The sequence below is a fragment of the Mirounga leonina genome, unplaced genomic scaffold (assembly GCF_011800145.1).
Source record: "Mirounga leonina isolate KUSES-001 unplaced genomic scaffold, KU_Mleo_1.0 Mir_173, whole genome shotgun sequence".
In the NCBI taxonomy this organism is placed as follows: Eukaryota; Metazoa; Chordata; class Mammalia; order Carnivora; family Phocidae; genus Mirounga; species Mirounga leonina.
Window position 1 is genome coordinate 49,015,821 of NW_023270447.1, and position 22,581 is coordinate 49,038,401.

The following is a 22,581-nucleotide window of genomic DNA, read 5'->3' on the forward strand; positions in this document are numbered from 1 at the left end:
AAGATTGTCGATTTCTAGGAATTTATCCATTTCTTGTAGAATGTATTCGGAAACTTTCCTTCCTCTTCTATTTTTTGAAATAGTTTGAGGAGAATAGGTATTAACTCTTCTTTAATTGTTTGGTGGGATTCACCTGTGAATCTGGCTATTACCACCAGTATTCCCATAACTTCTGAGAGCCAGGTACCCTCTGCTGTGACGAATGGCACAATTATCACCCAAGTGTAGGAAAAAGGGTACTTCAAATCTCATGCTAATGATTCCATGAGCTACTGGTCACCCAGGCTGAAACCCATGCCAAGGAGCCATGGGGAAAGCAACGTTCATCTTTAACACTGGTTTCCAAACTTGGGTCCCAGGACTCTTGTATACTCGAACATATTACTGAGGACTCCAAAGAACCTTTGTTTAAGTAGGCTGCAGCTACTGATACTCACAACGTTAAAAATCAAAAGATAAATTTTAGCAATATGTATTTATCTATTTAAAAGTTTAATATCAAGGGGGGGAATCGGAGGGAGAGATGAACCATGAGAGACTATGGACTCTGAGAAACAAACAGGGTTTTAGAGGGGAGGGGGAGGGGGGATTGGTTAGCCTGGTGATGGGTATTGAGGAGGGCACATTCTGCATGGAGCACTGGGTATTATACGCAAACAATGGATCGTGGAACACCACATCAAAAACTAATGATGTATTGTATGGTGACTAACATAACATAATAAAATTAAAGAATAAATAAATAAATAATAAAAGTTTAACATCAAACCCACTACATGTTACAATATATGCCATAATTTTATTTGAAAACAGATTGCCATGAAAAATAATGAGTGAAAAGTATGTCATCGTTTTACATATTTGCAACTGTCTTTAATGTTTGTGTTGGTAGAATGCAGTTCCCTTCTCATTTCTGCTTCTTCATTCAATCTGTTGCTTTTCGTTGCGTTTGTTGAGGTCTTTGAGGAAAATAAGCCTCATAGATGTATATAGTTGAAAATGTTACATAGTTGAGGGGAATTTAAATAGTCTTTCAGATAACTATGGGTATTCTTCTTTGATACTACACCACAACTTGACAAGCCATAATTTTTTAAATGTTACTTGCAATGTGGAATCTGAAAGCATGTCAATGAATTTTTTGCACCCTGTTACATTAAAGTATTTTAAATGGATCTGGCACTCCTACATGATTTTTGTAACACCAGGCATTGGAAATTTGGAAAACAATGGTTCACTATGCATATCTTAACAATATTAACACATTTCACTCTCCAATCTAAAAAGTCAAATTTATTAATATCACCAGTGATCTCATCAAGCTCAGTGGTTATGTTTTCCAAAATTTTAATTTTTGTTTGAAAGCTCAAAAATTTTATCACTGATAACAAATTATATTATTTGATTTCCTTGAAGTGATGGGCTCCCTGTTCATTTTTGAAACAATGTCTGCCAAATAAGTAAGCCTGAATAACCATAGCTTGTTAGCTATCTTGTCGAGTAAAAACAATGTTCCAGGGGAAAAAGTGGCTAATTGCTTTTTCTTCAGACAACCATCATACTTCAGTACAGCAGAAGTTCATAATGCATTCTCCTCATTTTGTCACATAGAATATTTAAGTAACTTGTGTTCAAAGATTGAGGTGTTTTTTTCAAAGATTGAAGTTTAATAACATTAGTGATTTTTACTGTTGCAAGAGGGACTTTCTTAAGTCAAACTTCTTTCCTCTGAGTTTGATGTCACTGCCTTGATTTGTACCAAGACCACAGTATTTTTATCCACCATAACTTTTACACCATCAGTGAAAGTATTAACCCAGCGGAAAGGGCAAATGTCTTAGTGTTATTGTTTTGAACCCATAGAGCTCCTCTGCAAAGATCTTGGGGACTCCCTGGGGTCTGCAGACCACACTTTGAGAAACTCTGATCTATAAAATGATGTTAATGTGTAATACCCGTGCTACTGTAGGGACGGTAGCAAAGAAAACTTCAGCCCTCGGCTCACAAACTTCCTCTCTATTCCAATTCCTTCCATCACCCCAGGAAGCCCCGCCAGCCCCATAAATGAGCTATCCAACTCTTGCCCCCCAATTACTCCTTTTCCTCACCTCCAGGGACTTTTTCATCACTCTACTATCTTCTATGGTCACATCCTGGTCCTTCTCACTCTCTGAAACAGCTTCTCCTCCAAATCATTAATTCATGAGTCATCTGTGAATAGGTATTTGGGGGCTCTTCTACTTCTGTTGTTATATGCTCAAGGATTCCCAGTGCACTTTTATTTGGACTTCTTTGGGGCTTTTACTCTCTTGACACCTAAGTTTTCTATCAATAATATTCCCTCTATTTTCATTTCCCTTTATAACTAGTTTTGATTCTATGATCTATCATTTTAAATTCATAATCATGTCCTAAATTTCTGGACTCCACTCTTCCCTTAATCATGCCTACCTATAAAATCCAATCCTGAACGAATCCAACTATCTACCACTTTACCTGGTTAACTCCTAGGTATCTTTCAATGTCATCCTAAACATGATTTCTCCAGGAAATATTTTTCCTCCCCTCATCTGGTTTGGTCAGTCTCTGCACATCTTCTCAACACTTAATTATCACACTTGTAATATTTGTCTAATTTCTGTCTTCACCAGATTGTAAGCTCTGTGAAGGCAGATCTGTCTGTATGTTTGTTTACTATACCTATCATGGTGTCAGACCCAAGGAAAGTGTTCAGCAATATTTAGGAAAGGAAAAAAAAAAGGATGAAGGGAGGAAAGCAGGGAGGGTGATGGACAAAAAGAGAAGAGGGGAGGAAAGGGGGGAGAGAGGGAGAGGAAGGAAGAAAAGAAAAGAAGGGAAAGAATGAAACCAATTTACAGAAAAAAGAATGGCATCGTTTAGAGACTTACTTGAACCTAATTTCTGGTTAGAAGCTAATTAATTAATTCTGGTAACTAGATATTGAAATAGCTCAAGATTCTGTCTGTATGTCATTTTTCTGATAGATTGTCCTAATAATAAAAGTTTGAAGTATAGGAACATGGAGAAAGACAGGGTTCTAATCATCAAAAGGTGGGTAGAAGGTACATGATGAAGGTTTGGGAACAGAAAATGACTCCAGGATTATTTTTGCATCTCACTATGGAATTGACAAGATAGTGTCAATGTAAGCCCACAGAGACTGCATTATGATGTCAAAGTGAAAGGAAACAGTATTAATGGATGGAAGTGAAAACCTAGACAGAGCAGTGCTGTGTTGCTGTAGCTTTAAAAGCTTTGTGACATGATGTCTAGACAGAAGCACACATAGTAATCCTATCATTGAAGAAAGAGTACAGAAAGTACACAAGGACCATTCATTAAGTCATTACAGGGCTCCAACCTTTTAGCCAATATCAATATGTCCAGCATTTTCTCGTATCATTCCAATGAATCTTTAAATGTAGTTTATTTTTTGCTTATTATAAAAGCAATACATCCTCTTTAAAGAGAACATAAAAGAAAAAAAATGCCTCCAACCTTCCCACCATTAATATTTTGTTTTATTTCCTTTCGCTCCATTTTCATAATATAATTGAGGTCATACTGAGTATTATATTTTACGTCCTGATTTTCCACTTAATACCATAGCAGAAATGTAAACTATTTATGATGGCTACACATGGTTCCATTCGTCTAACATCAAAAAATTAGATTATTGAGCACCCAGTCTTTCCATATTCTAAGTTCTTTCCTGAAGATACAGCCTGTAGAATGGGATGGCTGGGCTGAAGGATACGGGTGATTTTAAGGCTTATGACACCTATGGCCAAATGGCTTTCCAGAAGAATTGTATCATTTTTTTTCATTTATTTAGGAAACCATGGATAAATTTATGATATAATAAATCATGGAAAATAGTTTTAAAGCATCTCCAAAGAATAAAAAATAAGAAAAGCATCTCCTAGCTGCTGAGACTCTACTCAAGCAATAACACATTTAATACAGAGCACTGAGAGTCGGGAGTCTTTGATTACAATTTTTAGTTTACATCTATTTTGTTATTGCTACAGTGAGCAAGTTTCTTTACCTAATTGGCTTTTAGGGGTTTTTTGTCTATAGAATCGCCACAAGTCAATATAGTACTATGGCAGGATTTCTCAAAGTGTGCTCTGTGGAGTACTCAACCTGGGGTTGTGAAGGAAGAGAAGAAAACTTACATGGTCAAATTTGGATAAATTGCATACAACATGCTACTCTTGGAAATTTAAAATGCAACATATTAAAGGCCCTGAGAAGTCCTGCATTCTAATTTACACAACCCAGCACTTTCCCAGATTTTTGAACACATCATTTCTTGTTTCATGCAACGTCTGTAAGATCATGTAACACAGTTGAGGGCATGCTGATATAACACAAAGTGGTTTGGAGTCCACCAAACATGCACTGAAATGCAGTTTCTGCTACCTACTGAACTTTGATTTCCTTATAAGTGAAAAACAGGATAATAATAACTTGTGAGACTGTTTTGAATATGGGCTAAGATCATGTATGTAAAGCCCCAAGCACAAGCCTGACGTACATGTCAGTTCCTTCTCTCTAACCTTCTCAACCCCATGCACACTCATCAAAATTCTCCACCTTCATCAAAAAGGTATTGAATGCCTATGCTGTATAGGGGTGGATTAGTGAGATGCTACCCATTTGACTTTTTAAATAGGGTGGCCCAGAGGGCAAAGGGCCTACAACTTGGAGTTGAACATGCAACCTGTGAGTCAAATGCTTGACCCCCGCATGTGGCTACCTCAGCAATTGAGATCACAAAATAATAAATTGGCTAGAAGGTTAGAAGGCCTAACCCTGATTATTGCCAAAGAATCATCCTAATAAGTTGGCTCAGCTTATATTTAAGACTGTCACTAATTATATCACCTTGAGGCAGATCCATTCAGTTATTACGTGGAAATTATGTCATGAAACTGAGGTATTTTAAATTGACTTTGAAAGTTGACTGAGTCTCCGGTGACCTCCATGTTGTTAAATCCAGTGGAAAGTTTTCTGACTTGGTCTCACTTCCTTCTGTTAGCCATTGTTCCCTTCTTGAAATCGGTCTGTCTTGGACAGCTTCAGCACCACACTTCCTGCCTCCCTCCCGACCTCTGTGGCCCGTTCTTTTTGAATTCTCTACAAACTAGAAAGCCTCAGGGTGCAGTACTGCCTTTCTTTTCTCTTTCTGCTTCTCTCACTCTTGGGAAGGTGAGATCCATTTCCTGGGCTTCCCATGACTCTATGCTGGTGCCTCCTCGCTTTAGGTCTTCAACCTAGACCACGCCTCTTAAATCCTGTTTTCTTTATCCAACTGCGCCATTTTAGATCCCCCCCAGGTCAGTGCCTCTGAGGCATGGCAAACTTTTAATGGCTCCAAAATGCAGTTGCTCAAGACAGATACCTGGCTGCGGTCTTTAATTCCTTCCTTCCCCTCACCCCCATATCTAGTCCTTTGGAAATTTCTGTCATTTTCTTTCAAGATATATGTCAAATATCTTCCCTTCCACCTACCTCTACTGCTACAACTAAGGCGCTATTATCTCTCACCCAGAGCGCTGCTGTTGGCCTCCTGTGGGAGCTCCCACTGCAGCTTTCACCCATTGCTTCTCTGCACAGCCACCAGAATGAATTTTTTTTATTAGAAATCAGATAATCCCTGCCCGCGCCCCCCACCCCGCCCTTTATAAGACCCTCCAGTGTTTTTTGGCTGGTTGGTTGGTTGGTTGGTTGGTAGTACACATAGACTGAAGTCCAAATTCCTCATCATGATGCCAAGGTCCCCTGTGATCTGGTCTCTGCCCACCTTTTTGACATCCTCTTAGGGCACAATACCTTACTCTCATGCTGTTCCCATCCTTCAGGGCCAGGAGCATGATGGGCCATTTCCCACTGGATCTTCGCACAGGTTGATCTCTCCATTCTCCCTTGTTCTTTACCTGGCTTCTCCTTACCATCCTACATCTCTCAGCTTAAATGCCACCTCTAGAGAAAACCCACCAGCCAGCCTGTCTTTAGATTACTCTACTATCCTCCGTCAAAAGGCCCTATTTGTTTCCTCCATAGTACTTATCACAGTTTTTTTACTGTAATGTTTTGTTTACATGTTTATGGACTCTATCACTACACTGTAAATTCCTTAAGGGTAGGAACATTATCTGTTTAGTTCACCACCAACACCTAGCATACTTAGAGTATATACTGAATGAATAAATGAACAAATGAACGAATGGATGGATGAAATGAACAAATGAAAAGTATCTACCGTGTGCTGGGTACACAGAGAATTCCACACAGAACTTCTAGTTCTAAGCATGTGCCAGGCTTTCCTGCAGTATGTTTGCATAATGCTGTTTCCTCCACATGGAGTAATCACACCTCGTTCATCTGGCTGAAACGTCCCAGTTCAGTTAAGCCTCTCTTCCTCTAGATAGCTTTCTTTGACCTGCCTGCCCTATGTTAACACCATGCCATATACATAGAACTGCTCATACTTTATCTCCATCCCTACACTGCACATTCTACCAGGCAGAGGTCACGACTATATTGTTCACCATTGCAGCCTAGTGCTAAGTGTAGTACTTTGCCTATGGTAGGAACTCAGTACAAATGTTGGGTATAAATATATTATCTTGTCCACTTTTATATTATTTCATTTAAATTTTATAAGAATGCTGTGGGGTGGGAATTATTACACCCATTTTATAGGTAAGTAAAACAGATTCATGGGGAGATGAAATAAACTTGCTTAAAGTTAGATAGATAGTAAAATGGCAAAGCAAGGATTTAAATGAAGGCTGTTTGACACTAAAACGTATGCATTGTTTTAGCATTCCAAGATACACTATGCAAGATTTCTGACAAAAGGGAAAGAGAGTAATAAGATTAATATTCTAAAAGCTTACCATGTGCCATTTTTGTGCTAAGTACTTTGTATGAACTCTCCTAACTCCTGAGAAACGCTCAGTGAAATATATATCTCTGTTTTATAGATGATAAAGTTGAGTCTTAGTTTAACTTCCCCAAATTCTGGAGCCACTAAGTGGTGAAGCCAGGATTTAAACACAGGTTGATCTCACTCCAAAGCCGATACCCAATGCCACTTGAAGTATAGCTAATGATTAGTTACCCTGAACAAAAATGTCCACATTCACAGGATTCACTTCTGAGTCATATCCACTACTCTGGATATGAGTCCACTACTGACTGTTCATATTAGTTAAAAATTCACGTAGCTTGAATACATACTGATTTCCAGTTATCTGGACAACTTTTGAAAATAGTCACATGGCTCTAGCCCTGGATACTTTGTAAAACACACTCTGATGCCTCTGAAATAAATAAAATAGAGAAGGATCATGATTTAAGCTTCTCAGGGTCTGCTACCTCTGTGTCCTATTTAATAATACAGAGAAACAAACCTTTACGGTCATCCTCCATGTTTGAGGTTCTCACTCATGTTACCATCAGTCCCTCTAAAGGAATTTTGTTCATTTTCCATCAGTGGAAATTTTTGGTTGAAAATGTTGTATTTGCACTACTTATCAAAATGTGTGCTTGGTTTTTGGGGAAAAAAAAACTTTTTTTTTTTTTTCTGGTGGGTGAGGGTAGCAGGAATGGTGGAGATAACAGTGATACAGCAATTAGAAGACCTGACTGTTCCACTAGATGGCCGAGTGATTTAGAACCTGTCAGACTGCTTTGTCTCCTCTCTGGCCCTCAATCAGGGGATAATAATTACAACAATCTTAGAGGGACACAATGAGGATTAATTGGCCAGTATTCTTAAAATGCCTGGCAGAGAGGCCTGGTTGTTATATAATATGCCCCTTTCTCTCTCTCTCTCTTTCTGGGGCTCAGGTTCTTTGCTTGCCACATGAGTGGATGGATTAAACCATATGCTGTCTGTGTCAGTCCTAATTCCAAAGATCTGTGATACAGAAAGGATGGAAGCAGCAGACAAGAACTTTGGAAGAGTTATTGCACATATATCCAAGTATGTAAGGGGAATCATTAACATGATGATAAGTGGAAGATGTAAAAGAATACCAAATGAAACTTTTAAAGCTGAAAATCATTACAACAGAAATGAAAAATTCATTGAACAGGTTAATAACAGATTAAATACTGCAGAAGAAAAGATTAGCAAACTTGAAGGTACAGTGACAGAAGCTATCCAAAATGGAACAAAAAGATAAAAAGACTGCCAACAACAACAACAACAAAAAAGAGCAGAGCCTCAGTGGACTGTGGGATATTGAGCAGTCTGACCTATCTACAATTATACTATCAGAAGGAAAAGAGATTATGGGGCAGAGAAACATTTAAATTAATAATGGCGAAATTTTTTTTTCCAAATTTGGTGAGAACTATAAACCTACAGAACCATACCAAAGTGCATCATAATCAAATTGCTGAAAATCAGTAATAAAGAGAAAATCGTAAAAGTAGTCAATTTTTTTAAAATGACATATTACACAAAGAGGAAAAGCAGATTTTTCCTCAGAGACTATGCAAGCCAAAGATAATGGAATGAATCTTTAAAGTGATGTGGCAGGAAAAGAAATAACTCACTTAGAACTTTATATTTAACAAAGGTATCCTTCAAAATAAAGGCAAAATAAAGACTTTTTCAGACCACTAGAAAATGGAGAATTCATCACCAGAAGTCATTCTGCATTGCAAGAAATGTCAAAGGAAGTTACTCAGTGAGAATAAAAATGATATCAAAAATGATATCATTATTGGAAAGTAGGCTGTGATAAATTAATGGCATATATTGTAAATCTAAGAACAATAACAACAGCAACAAGAAAGAAGAATAGCTAATAAATCATTTGGAATTAGAAAAAATATTAAATCTAAAAGATAAAAATCAGAAATAAAGAGCAAATGGGACAAGTAAAAAACAAAAAGGTGATAAACAAATGCAAAGTTATCAGTAATTACATTTTATATAAATGGTATAAATACTGTGCTTAAAAGACGGAGATTGTTAGACTAGACACTAAAGCAAAATTCATCTATGTGCTATCTTCATGAAGCATACTTTAAAGTATGAAGAATCAGATAAGTCAAAATAAAGTATTGGAAAAAACTCACCATGCAAACAATAATCAAAAGAAAGCAAGAATGGTTATGTTAATAATAGACTGCAGAACAAAAATAATTCCTATGGATAATGAAAGCCTTTCATAATGATAAGGAGGCAAGTCATCAAGAAGACATAATAATTCTAAATATAGATAGATGATACATAGATAGATGATAGATAACAGAGTTTGAAAACACATGAAGCAAAAACTGAAGGAACTGAAAGGAGAAATAGACAAATCCACAAATACAGCTGGAGATGGCAACATCCCTCCCTCAGTAATAAATTGAACAAGGAGATGAAACCTTGAGCAATATTAACAACCAGCTTGATTTAATGACTTAGCACTACACCCAACAACACAGAAATACACACTTTTGATATATTCACTAAGAGATCATATTCTTTATCATAAAACAATCTCAATAAATTAGAAGGACTGAAAATTGTTTAAACTTTTTAAAGCAGCACACATGCTAAAATGCATTATTTATATAAAATACGTGATGGAGAGCTCTTGATATTTGAGGCTGGATATTACAACTGATTTTCAACATCATTATTTTATTTTTTTAAAGATTTATTTATATATTTATTTGTCAGAGAGAGAGAGTGCACAAGCAGGGGGTGCGGCAGGCAGAGGGAGAAGCAGACTCCCCGTTGAGCAAGGAGCCCGATGCGGGGCTTGATCCCACACCCTGGGATCATGACCTGAGCTGAAGGCAGATGCTTAACTGACTGAGCCACCCAGGCATCCCTCATCACCATTATTTTTAAATGTTTTTCTCAATCCCATGTTTCTATTAAGAGTTTATATATAATAAGCAAATGGTAAAAAAAGAGCTTATAAAAATAAAAATGTACCAAAAATTTTAAAAATTAAAACAAATTTAAAAATTAAAGTGTACCATTAAAAATGTATATCATCTGTCTTTCTCACTGTTAGGTTTCATGTAAGATTTTATTTGGGGCAAAAAGAGTGCCACTGTTAAATTCTGTATATGTTTGAAATCACTGACCAAACTTGACGATCCATGCCAATTGACGCACTATACATTTGTTCTATCTAATTTTTGTCAACCATCAGAGAGAATGGAAAGACCAAAATATGACAATAACAATCCCACAAAACCACTGGCAGTAGCTTCCACTGAATGCTTACTAAGTACCAGGCATTGTCCTAAGTACTTTCATCCGTTTGTTTCTCTGAATTTCCTCCCGTTTTACAACTCAGAACACTTACGTAACTTGCCTGAGATCACACCAATAGTAAATGCCAGGGCCATAATTTGAACCCAGTAAAATTATTTCACCATGTAGTCTTCCATTTTCAAGGCCAGGGTCAGATAAACTGGCATTAGATACAAAGACCTCATGATTTCCTACTTCAGCACTTGGTGAAGTATTTAATTGGCTCTCTTTTGCCTTGACTTCAAATTTGCCTCTTCACTGGTCTGTCTTATTTGATAAGTTCATCAAACATCAAGACTCTTTGTTCATTTTCAAAAAGGATTACAATGATAAGCTTTTATAATTAAGAGTATCTCAGTAGAAATTTCTTTTACCACCGTTCTCTTGCCTTTATCTTCTAATTATTAGAGGTGAATTTTCTGATTTTTCAAAAGTGAATTTGCTTTAAATACAAGTTGCAAATTAACTGCTTGTAAAAATGCCTTTCCCCCTTCTGAACTGTTATGTAAAGGAAATCTCTCTTGCTCTAGCAATAATGATTCAAAATTAAATCACTCAACAAGAACTTGAATAAAATAGCTCAACTTAACATCTTCAGTGTTTGGGAAACAAGGACTGCTTTCACATTACCCCAAAGCTAAAATAAGGGGCTGTTTAAGCACCATGACATACTTGATGTTAAGATATAAAAACCTGAAGCCAGGTTGGACCATTCAAGGAAATGAAATGGGTAAAATTGCAATGTACATATGAAAATATCACTTTCACTCTTTACCCTACAGCAAAAGGTAAACTCATTTTAAGAATGAAATGACCCAGCATCTCTACAGTCTCTTGCCTTTCCCAAGATGATGTTATTAACATTACCTAATTGTATCCTCCCTCAAACACTATGAGATGGGAATTTGCAAGATTCACAAACAGATAAGTGGAGGTTAGCTGTCCAACATTACTCAAGAGAATTATTATTTATTAAACTGAGTATACTTTATATCTAGGACCTTATTTCATATTTATTAGCTCTTATAGATGAGGCATTATTATTCTCATTTCCAACTAGGGAACCTGAAGCTCAAAGAGATTAAGTGGTCCACTCCAGATTACCCAACTCTTGAGTATTAGATCTGTTATTTGTATACAGGTCCATCTGACTCCCAAGGGCATGCTCTTTTCACTGTCCTGCAGTCCTTCACTGGATTGGTAATAACACAAAAGGGGTCACATTCCATCCTAAAATAACCTGTTGCAAACAGGAAAGTGCCTTAGCTCCCCATTAGGTGATCCCTATGTGCAAATTTTGCAGATTTATGGCCAACTCACCGGTTCACCTTCTCCTGAATGGTTACCCCAGGCTGACAAGTCATCAAAGACAAGATGAAGAAAGCAGCAGCAAACATATCATCCACCCTATATTACTTAGAACGAATAAAATTATTCAGAGAGTTGGAGTTAAAGATGTCTTCAGGTGGGACCTGTAAGATCAATTTAATGTTTGGAACTAACAGAACTCACTCAGCTCTCATTGAGATGTGGTTAATTAGTGACAAGGGTTATTGATTAGCCAAACACCCTAAAATTTCAGACACCAAAGGCCACTGTCCTTCAGACCTTTTGAAAAGTAATATCCATATGGTTGAGGAAAGGAGGATTTGAAGCCAATACCAGTTTGGGAAAGAGAACTTATTTTCAGAATGAGACAAAGCCAAATCAAGAGACAGTTGCAGAATTCATTCAATCTTTCTGAGTGGCTCTCAGAACTTCTGAAGTCAGATCGATTTGCTTTGTAAGACTGAAACAGGGCTAATACTGGTGTATCAGCTCCGTCATAAACAGCCACCTAAATGTAGAAAATGTTAATAGTTACATAAAGGTTCGACAATGTATTGCCAAACATCTGGAGCCTGAGAGCTGTGGTAAATGAATGGACTTTCCGCTTTTCATCCAGACATTAGATATCATTAAGACCCAGCATATTTGTGTTTTGAGGGGACCAGATGTCTTCCGTAGACATCTCCAGAAGCATTCTCTAGAATTATAGTGACAGCTACACATCTGCACCGATGATATCATACCTACATACATTCTCTTACTCTTCCAGATATATTCATAAATTAATTAAGTAAGTAGAGACAGAGAGACAGGAATAACTGAACATGGGGCAGGCATGTCATATGTCTTATTTTCCTGAATCCTCACAAGTCAATGAGATAGAAATGATTAATTTCATTTTGCAGTTGAAGAAATGGAGGTTCAGAGAAGTTAAGTAACTTGCCCAAAGGATGTACAGCCATCTTGATCTCTTTGGGAATATTTAGTTTCTCTCATTAGCAAGATTAGCCAGTAATATCATTATTCATCTCAAATAAAGTTATGAAAAATTTTGATGACCAACTTGTATGCTTAAGAAATGTGTGTCTGATTTAAATGTGGAGATTTTAATAAGACACCCAGTTGTTACTGCCTCTGTTTTTCAGACATTTAAGCAAACATTTGACAGAAGTGGAGACTGATTCTGGGTCCTAAAAAAACCCTGAAGTCCCTGATTTCTGTGTCTCTCTCCCATGTGTGGAGGAATTTAGACTTCTAATTTTATAGACAATGGGGGAGCCACTGAAGGTTTCTGAGCAGGAGACTTAGATTGTCAGGAGCTGTTTTCTTAATGATGAGTCCAGTGGCCATGCACAGGCAGATCTGGTCTGAGGAGAAAAACAGAGGCCTACTAGGAGTCTGTAACAGTGGTCTCAACTAGGAGTGATTTTGCCCTTGAGAGGACATCTGTTAACGTCCAGAGACATTTATGGGTGTCACAGCTTTGGAGGTTGTGCTCCTGGCATCCAGTGGGTGTTAAACATCCTACAAAGCATGGGACAGCACCCCCTGTCCCCAACAAGGAATTATCTGGCTCCAAATGTCAATAGTGTCAAAGTTGGGAAACTCTACCCCACAAAAAAGCTACTGCTCTCCCCTGATGCCTAGGATTCTGGTGAATTGATTTTCTCCTTTTTACATAGAGATAATATCATCTTCCTTCCCAGACCAGCTCCTTCTTGAGATTTCCCTGGTGCCTTTTCTCCTCACCCAAGACGTTAGTGGCCTTCAGGAATCCTCCTTAACCTCTGCTCACCTCTCTCACTCTCCAACCCCCAACATGGTCCCCTAAATTCTGTCATCTTTCCTCTGTAATGTTTTCCCTTCAAAGTTTCTCTCCTTCATTATTACCCTTGGATCCATTTCAGGGCCTGGGCTCTTCCTGAAATGATCACGATAGACTCCTAGTGGGCGTCTGTTTTTCTCCTCAGACCAGACCTGCCTGTGCATTACCACTGGATTCATCGTCAAGAAAACAGCTCCTGTCAACCTAAGTCTCCTGCTCAGAAACCTTCAGTGGCTCCCTCATTGTCTATAAAATTGGAAGTCCAAATTCCTCTGCACATGGGTCCAAAGCCGTATTTGCAGCCTTCATCAACCACCAACCTCAAATTATCCCTGATATTCTAGGCTAGGTTCTCCTGACCTTCCTCATACTTTCTCATTGCCATGACTTTGCCCATGCTGGACCCTTACCTGGACTACCTTTATCCATCCTCTTCTACCCTTCCGCCAAGTGTCTTCTCAAATAGCATGTCCATCATGGATCCTTGGTTGACGGTCCCATCTGGAAGGTATCTCCATGTTATCTTTGAACCTTGCAAATACATACCAGAACTTTTCAGTTTTGACTCATACTATGTTTTTCTAGGGGCATGGGATACACCTCAGTAAAAAAATTTCTCTAGGGTAAATCCTGTGTCTGATTTTCTCTGTAATCACCCATATCACTTAACACTGAATCTTTAATAAGAAATAGTATTTGATTGAGTGAATCTGTAAGTGAGTCAACTAAAGATAGTTTACTATTCATAATACTTTCAAGTGTATTTTCTCATTTAATCTTCAAAATAATCTTGTGAGATAAATATTATCCTCAAGAGAATCTTGACAGAGAGACAGTGATTAAGAGGGAAAATGGAAACAAGGTAGATAGAGTACCAAGCCCTGTACCTGCCACTTTACATGGTTTTTTTTATAATCTTTTTCAATCTATTTAATCTTCACAGTGATCTCACAAGGCCAGTAGACATGGTGCTATTTCGAAAATGAGGATATTGAGTTCAGCCTGCAATCACACAGCTGGTGAGTCTCAAAGTCATGGTTTGATAATCTGTTCAACTTCAAAACCTGAGACCTTTTGTGGTCTGGTCACATGACTACCAAGTGGCATATCAGGACAGGGCCTGGGTCTCCTACCTGTGGGTCTTGTTCTCTGTCCATTATGCCTTAGCTCTGAGAATGACTATCATTTCCCAAGACAAAGAAAGAAGCTAGAGTGAATGGAGGGGTAATCACAGAATAGAAGCAAGAGAGAAGCTAAGTCAAATGGGATCATGTCATGCCTCTACGACTCTGTGTGTGTGTGTGTGTATGTGTTGGGCAGGACACTCATCTGTTTTCAGCCAAAATGTTCTAAGATGAATGGGAAACACCAAAAAATTGTTAGGTTTGCATATGTGGATTTCACCTTAATTGCAGTGTTCTGTTATCAAAGATAGATAGTTATAAAATACCATGCAGAAGAGACAGCAAGATGGCAATTTATTTTGAAGATGCATTGCTTGTCTTGGGGAAACACTTTCCACTATCTTGATCAGCCTGTGAGTTACAGCCTCAGAGTGGCACCTGCCCTGCATTGGCCCAGACTGACATCCAGGTCAGTGCTCTTTGAAAAACCTTTGAAGCTCTGCACCTCGTTCCCCCGTGCTAGGCCCGCAGCTTGCCCAGTGCACACAGATCAAAACTCTGCACACCTAATGCAATTGGAGACAATTTACTGGAATGGAAAGAACACAGTTGTAGGTCAGAACGTGCCACTGATCAGTTATTGTCACCCAGCCTCAATTTCTTCATCTGTAAAATGGATAAAATGATACCTATCAGGCTTGTATTGCAGAATAGAAGACTGAAGAAGGAAATCTAGCCTCAACTGGGAATTCTGAATAGCTGCAGCTCATGTATGTTAGCAGTGCTTCTGCTTCTCTCTGCTTCTCCTCCCGAGTATCTGTCTCCTCTCATAGACATGGGTTCCTTCACCTAAGTGCCAGTAAAGGGGGAAAGTGGAAGAAAGGAGGGTCCTGACAAGGAGAAGAATGGAGAAGGATAGAAGGTGGAAGTTCCCATTCAAGTGCCCAGAGCTGATTCTGAGGCCTTCTGCAGGGAGGGCCAGGTGACACTGTGGTAGAAGGACCCACTTCCGCATCTCTGCCCAGGCTCATGTGCCATGCCAGCAGCTCAAAGGTTGAAAACTGGGGGAGCACCTCAGAGTAGCAACTTTAGCTTGGAAATGCCCAATCTTGAGATGGCCAGAAGCAAACGAAGCTTCTCTAAGCAGTTTACTGGTTGACAATCCACGTGGATGGCAGAGCAGACAGTTTTGTGAATTTGTTTGAGGTGTGTCTCCAGAAGCAAGTGTGTGTGTGTGTGTGTGTGTGTGTGTGGGTATGTGTGTTGATGATGATGATGATCTGCTCCCTCGCTGGAGAAACCTACAAAATATTCAACACACACCAGGCACAACGTCTGCAGACAGTCAGTGAGCACCCCCAGTCCACTGGTTAGCCTTCCCCCACCTCCTCTCTCAACACTTTGTGAGACTGAATGTCTGTGATATTTGTTTTCCCTCCCGTTCCTTTCATCAGGCCAGGCCAGGGCTGCAGCCAGCAGACGGTGATGGTGGGTTTTCAGCTGGAAATGAAGTAGGGCTGGTTTAAGTAATTGATCTCAATCAGAGGCTTCATAAGGGATGGGCTAATGCATGCCTACTGCTTCCCACTTCATGTTGAAGCTCTGCATTTGCATTTAAGGGGTGGGATGAGAAGGAGCCAGCTTCTGGCTCATTAGCATAGAAATGCAAGATCTTTTCTCAAAGAAGGCATTGAGCATTGGAAGCAGCTCAGGCCAAATCTGGGTGGTCCTTTGGGAAATTCCTATTGGAATTTGGCTGCAATAAAGACCAGAGTCCATTTTACACCTGAGCAAGTTCTCCAGGCTTCATCCATGGATCCACTGTCTTTTCTGCCTTGCCTTCCCCCACAGCATGGTGAAATCTGCACCTCACCCCGGTTCCCACAGCACCCTGGCCGCAGCTCCCTCTCTGAAAGACCACCAACTTGGTGCTTTGGGGTTTATCCCACTTGTGATTTCTAGGAACGCTTGAAGACAGGGCTGTGTTGGCCCAGAGTCTGTGTGCACCAGATGTAAGAGTCTGTGAATGGAGCTAGCTTTCCACAGCCAGGCCGACTCCACGTGCCCCATGAGCAGGCAATAAGGGACTGCAGTGTGTGCACAGATATTATTAAAAAAGCAAGCATCACACTGAGAGATCCTGATACTTTCTATCTCCCACTACACTGGGAGATTCAGGGGGACAGGGGCTGGTTTTAAATGACTTGTACCCCGGGGCTGGCACTTAGTAGGTACTCCATACTTGGGTTTTATGAAGCCCAGTAGGAAAACTGCAGCTTTCAAGTACAACATACCTGGATTGAAGTCCAAGTACCACTATTAATCAACTGTGCAACTTTGAACACTCTGACATAATTACCCCTCCTGTATAATGGGTTTGATGGATTCATATATACAAATATAACAAATACATATGTTGCACATACATCCTACCTAACAAATACTCATTATGGATGCTGTTTCTCTTTGTAATCCCCTCGCTTCCTGCCCTCTCTGTCATGGCCTGTGCTCTATAATCACTGTCCCGGGGCCATTCAGGAGCTTGCTCTCAGCTGGTGCTCATGGCGCCATCTGAGGAAATGGTAATGGAGAGAGGATCACTGAGAGACTGATGCAGTAGACATGTGTGTGCCATTTTCCTATATATCTTAGGCATCTTTATGCTATCCAGCCACAGGTATTTACTGCTTAAGTGATGCTTCTTAAAGATTTTGTGGTCTCTCAGCCTCAAATCAACAGTGACCCAGTGGATTGGTCAGTCAGAACAGAAGCGCTGGGAGGCTGACCACGCCCATCTTGTTCACCATTACATAACAAAGTAGCTGCACATTATAAGCCATCACGGATTGCATTGGCTCCATTGGGGGCTGGGGTTAGGTACAGTGCCCAGCACTAAACACCCAGAGATGAAGAGAACACAGTCCCCGCCATCACAGTGCACGCCCCAGAGCAAGTGCCATGGAGATCTGCAGGGACCAAACTGGGAACATCCAGAACAGCTGCTTTGAAGGAGGCAGGCAGGCAGACAGAAGTGTCTGTAGACAGAGGAAGGAAGGGCATTCTAGACAGAGGAAACAGCATGAGCAAAACCATGAAGATGCCAAAGGGACACGGCCAGTTTGGGGACCAGCTAGCTACCTAGTGGGCAAAAGGATAGACAAGGGCCACATCAAAGGGCTTCTTCTTCTTCTTCTTTTTTTTTGCCAAGACTAAGATTTCGATTCATTCCATTGCTAAGGATGTGGAGGAGCTACTGAACAAACTGAGGCAGCAGAGCCCCATGATCAGCCTGTACTTTGCACTCTGGGGGACACACGGAGGATGGAGAGGAAGCAGAGAAACCAGCTTGGAAATAGACTCCCAGTCACTGGAACTCCACACACCGGGCACGCGAGGGGAAACGCTGGGGGACAAAAGGGAACAGTGGGAATCCAGAAGCTCCCGAGTCAGGCCTCGGATTCGTGTGCTGGCCTCTACAGGATCACACCTGCATGACCTTGGGACAGTCACTTGACTTCTCTGGACCCTCAGTGTCCATGCCTGAGGGCTAGCTCATCTCTACTGCCTCCTCCAGGCTGAAATCGTATGCATGGAGAGCCCCGATCTAAGACGCTTCCCCTCGAACTGCAGGACTAGGCAACAAATAGATATCTATTTCCAAACCAGTCAAGTCTCTCTTAATACTTTTATTCAGGACTTGTCTTCCCATGAGACACTCCGGGCTGTCAGTCTGTAATTAGACTTTCTCCTGCTCATAAAGCCAGGCTGTGTGGAGCGAGAGACGGAGCTGGATTAAACCACTGTAAACAAATGTGGTCAGTCTCCTTCTCGCCAGTCTCGGTTCCAGTTGAGTGGATTTCTGCAGCTCCTGGGTGAATGTTAATGCCTCCTACGTACACAGTTGCAAGAAAAGAATCACGCGTGCCTCCCTTTCTCGCGAATGCTTCTCCAGCATCCCTGTGACGTGGCATGGGGCACTGGGGGTAGGCGGCAGTGCAAAGAACCTAAAAAAGCCTGAGGCAGGAGATGGGCACCTCGGTTTCAAGGGAAGCTCAGCCACTAATTTTCTTTGTAACCTTGCAAAAGTCACTTCAGCTCTCTGAGCCTCAGGTATCTCAACTGTAAAATGAGGCTGAGAACACCTGCCTCGCAGGCCTGCTGCAAAGAGTAATTGAGATAATGTACATGAGAGCTTTTGGTAAAGCTCTGCAGGCAAGGGGCCAGTGTCAAGGATGACAGGCTCAGCTTTCCAGCGCAAAGGGGCAAGGAGTCGGGGTAGATACAGAGCACGCGGGAGGGCCAGGTTCCAAATTCTCATCAGCATCGGAGTCCTAGAGGACGGGAGTGGGGGGACAGATCTGATGCCCCCTTGAACTGCCCTCTGATGAAAATTGTCCTGAAATCAGAAGCAGGTTTTCCCTTTATGGGAGTAGAAGAAAGAGTGCTAATGTTTATGAGCATTTGTGCTCTTCTCGTAATCTTGACGGTAGCTTTAGCTGAGAATTCTTATACCCACTCCAAAGATGAGGAGGCTGAGACCAGAAGGAGATGGGAGGGAGAGAGGATATGAGGCCAAGTTGCTCTGACATTTAGTCTGCCTAGGCTCCCTGTTTCTCAAATTATAAGCAGATTAGAATCAGCTTTAAATGGGGGACAACAGATACGTTGTAGGCTATTAAGAACACAAATGAAATATTTGGGGGGGCACTACTAATATTTTCATAGGGCATCAAGGAGGATGAGTCCATGTCATGAACCATAAGCATCATGAAGGCAGAGGCTGTACTCACTGCAATATCCCAGCACCAGGAACACTGCCTGGAACAGAGCAGGCACTCTGTAAATACTTGTCAAATGTATGCACCACCCCTATGAGACTTACCGCTGTCCCCTTGGCTTTTCTGGCTGATCACAAGCAGTAAGAAAGGACAAGCAAGTCCTTTATGTAAGTTGTCCGAGGAATTTGCACACATTTGTTCTACTGATTGTTTCCATTTCAGTTGCTGTGTAACAAACCACCACAAAACTCAGTGGCTAGAAACAACATTGATTTATTATTTCTCAGGATTCTGCAGGAGGTCACTCATGGATGGGGCTGCATTCAGCTGAGAGCTCAGCTGGGGCTGGAACACACATGATACCCTCATCATCTAGCCTAGGCTTCTTCTCAGCTGGGGCTGGAACACGCATGATACCTTCATCATCTAGCCTAGGCTTCTTCCCAGCCTATCTGCTGACTTCCCAGAGAAAACACTTCTGCTTCTATCACACTTGCTAATGTCCCATTGGCAAAGCAAGTTGCATGGCCAAATCCAGATCAGTGTGGGAGGGGACCGCCCAAGGGTGTACGTATCAGGAAATAAGGTTCATAGAGATCAGTTGGTCACATGGATCTTTATGAGCAACACTTAATAATGAACTTATATATGTAAAGCAGTTAGAAATATTCCTGGCACTTAGTTTGTACTTCTTATGTATTAATGATAGCTAACATTATTAATACCTAATTATAGCATATTACCATAATTATTATTAAGTTCCTTACTGTGACTGCCTTTATTTTTCGGAATATGAAATGAGAACCCCATGCTAGGGACGCTTTGGAGTATCCTTCAAACTCTAAGCATATTAACCCTCTATATTTCTGGAGCTACACAATTGTGTTTGAATAGCTGAGTCAGCAACAAAACATGAAGATGAATCCCTCTTTCTCCTCTTCCACTATGCCTTTCTTTTTAACGTGGCTTCCCTAAACCTGGGTATACTTTTTGCTTGTTCCTAAAAGTGATGTTGGAACTTAAAGGAGGATTACTCATCTCTGTAAGAATCCATTCACTCAATAAGCATTTTCCTAAGCCCATCGCAGTAACCTCCTTCCCTTTTCCAGGGATACATTTGGAGGTGGACATGGACCCAGTTCTGACAGATGAGATGTAGATGAGCTGCAAATCTGTTAGGTAACTTCTGAGGAAGACTACCTCCCTTGATCAAAAGAAAAAGGTATGCCAGAGGAATCCTTGTTTCCCTTCCTATTTTTGGACATAGTTGTATGAGGGCATGATACTTGGAGATGCCTTTTACACCTGTTGTCATGTCATAACAAGAATATGCTCTGGATAACCCTCTGGTCCCAGAGCAAAAGAAACCCATGGACTGAAAAACTCAGGCAGCCTAGAGACCTTCAACTTGAAACAGGGTTGTTCAGTCAGATCCAGACTCACTCTAGCTGTCACAGCTTGAAGCAGAGCTCCTTAGCTGACCTCAGAAAAGTGCTGAGTTTTGGGATTGCTGTTATGCGGCATTATGTGGCAACAGCTAACCAATACACCTCATATTCCCCAGTCTGCTGTCAACTGAGCTGTAGAATCTAAGGTATCCACCCAGGACCAACCACCCTAATATGGAAGAGAACATAAGAAAAATTTCAAGAGAGATACCATCAGTATGTGGGAACCAGAGTAACCCACACAAGCAAGGTTGAGTAAGGGCCATGGAGTAGTGTGGTTGGGACCAGGAAGTTAAAATACTGGATTGAGTCTATCCTAATTGCTGAAACTGACCAAAAAGCTATGGATTTACCCAGAAGATGTAAGAAACTCTATCTAAACTGCTTAGCTAAAGGCAGTGACAGGAAAATAGGTAAAACTGTGTCTGGTTTATACCCTTCATTCCAATTGTTCAATAATTCTGTTCCACTTAGTAATTCTCTCCCTTAAAATATCAGTGTCACCTTCAATGAGCAATGTCATTCTATGCTCTTTCATCTAAACCATATATAAAATTGTGGACACTGGTCTCAATATGGCTCCCTTTTTGTTTCTGTTTTATTTCCTTGTTTTGTATCAATCTGTAGCTCGTATACCTGGCTTTTGCAAAAGAAATCTTTCAAATGATGTTTGAATATATATATAATTTAAACCTTGTCTTAGAGGAACTTCCAAGGAATATTAGGAATTTATTCAAGTGTGATCAACACTGTTACTGCTAAAATTAAAATTACTGGTGGCAGCAATAACAGCTACCATTTCCTGAGCACTTTCTACATGCCTAGCTCTGTAGAGGTGTTCTGTATGCGATTCATCCAGTCTTCATAGCAGCTGATTAGATGGGTATGATTATCCCATGTTCTTCCAGTAATAATAAAGCAACATCTGTTTGGCACTGCCTCTGCATCGGGCATTGAATGAAGCTCTTTGCTGGCCTTGCCTCAATGCCTCCCCACAGCGCCGTCAGCTGGAATGGTTATTTTCCCATTTGTTAGAAGAGAACGTTGATCCAGTGGGTGAAGGGATTTTCTCACATCACACAGTCAAGAAGAAATAGTGTCAGGATTTGAACTGGTCTGCCTGATTCTAAACCCCTATTCTGCTTCATGATTATCGCCCAGAAACAGAAACCATGTTGCTATTCTGGCCACTCTCACCTTTTGTCCCCAGTTGAGACTGGTTTGCTCATCTACTCCAGAAATCTTTTCTAGCACCAAACATTTGGAATGCAAGATTTGAGTGGTATTCCGTGTAGGTGACCCCAGGACAAAGGCAAGCACAAAGGGAAAGGAAAAGTCCAGTGACTTCTAGTCAATGTCCAACTAGCAACTCCCTCACCTAGCTTCTGCCTCAGAGATCAGACCGCCAGCAGCCTCAAGGCAGAGGGGACCCCACGCTGCTGATTGTGGGCCTTTGGGGAGCAGCCAATGGGTCTTAACCAAAGAAACACATACATATTACTCTTTCATTCACAAAACTTTAGCGTTTACAGGTACCTTTCATATATTTTGATTCTTGCATCCACTCTATGAAATAAATATCATTATGCCCAAAGTATTTGCTTATCTCAGATTTCAAATTCAGCTCTCTTTTATAAGAGACCTAGAATACGCCAGGGAACTTTCTGGGCAGTTTCTAGTGCAAGACCTCATTTAAATCTCACAAAGTACCTATGAAATAGAGATTATTACTCCCATCATGAAGAAAAGGAAATTAAGGATTTGGGTA

The 22,581-nt window shown here is 40.5% G+C and overlaps 1 protein-coding gene across 1 annotated transcript in view; it reads right to left on the minus strand.

Annotated features, from left to right (window-relative positions):
- The window catches only part of C8A (complement C8 alpha chain), a 62,427-nt gene extending 50,632 nt beyond the window's left edge, over window positions 1–11,795 (minus strand). The window contains exon 1 of the mRNA XM_035020157.1: window positions 11,630–11,795. Coding sequence (XP_034876048.1) covers window positions 11,630–11,706 — 77 coding nt within the window. The 5' untranslated portion in view covers window positions 11,707–11,795. The remainder of the gene's footprint in view (window positions 1–11,629) is intronic.
- Between the last annotated feature and the right edge of the window lie 10,786 nt (window positions 11,796–22,581).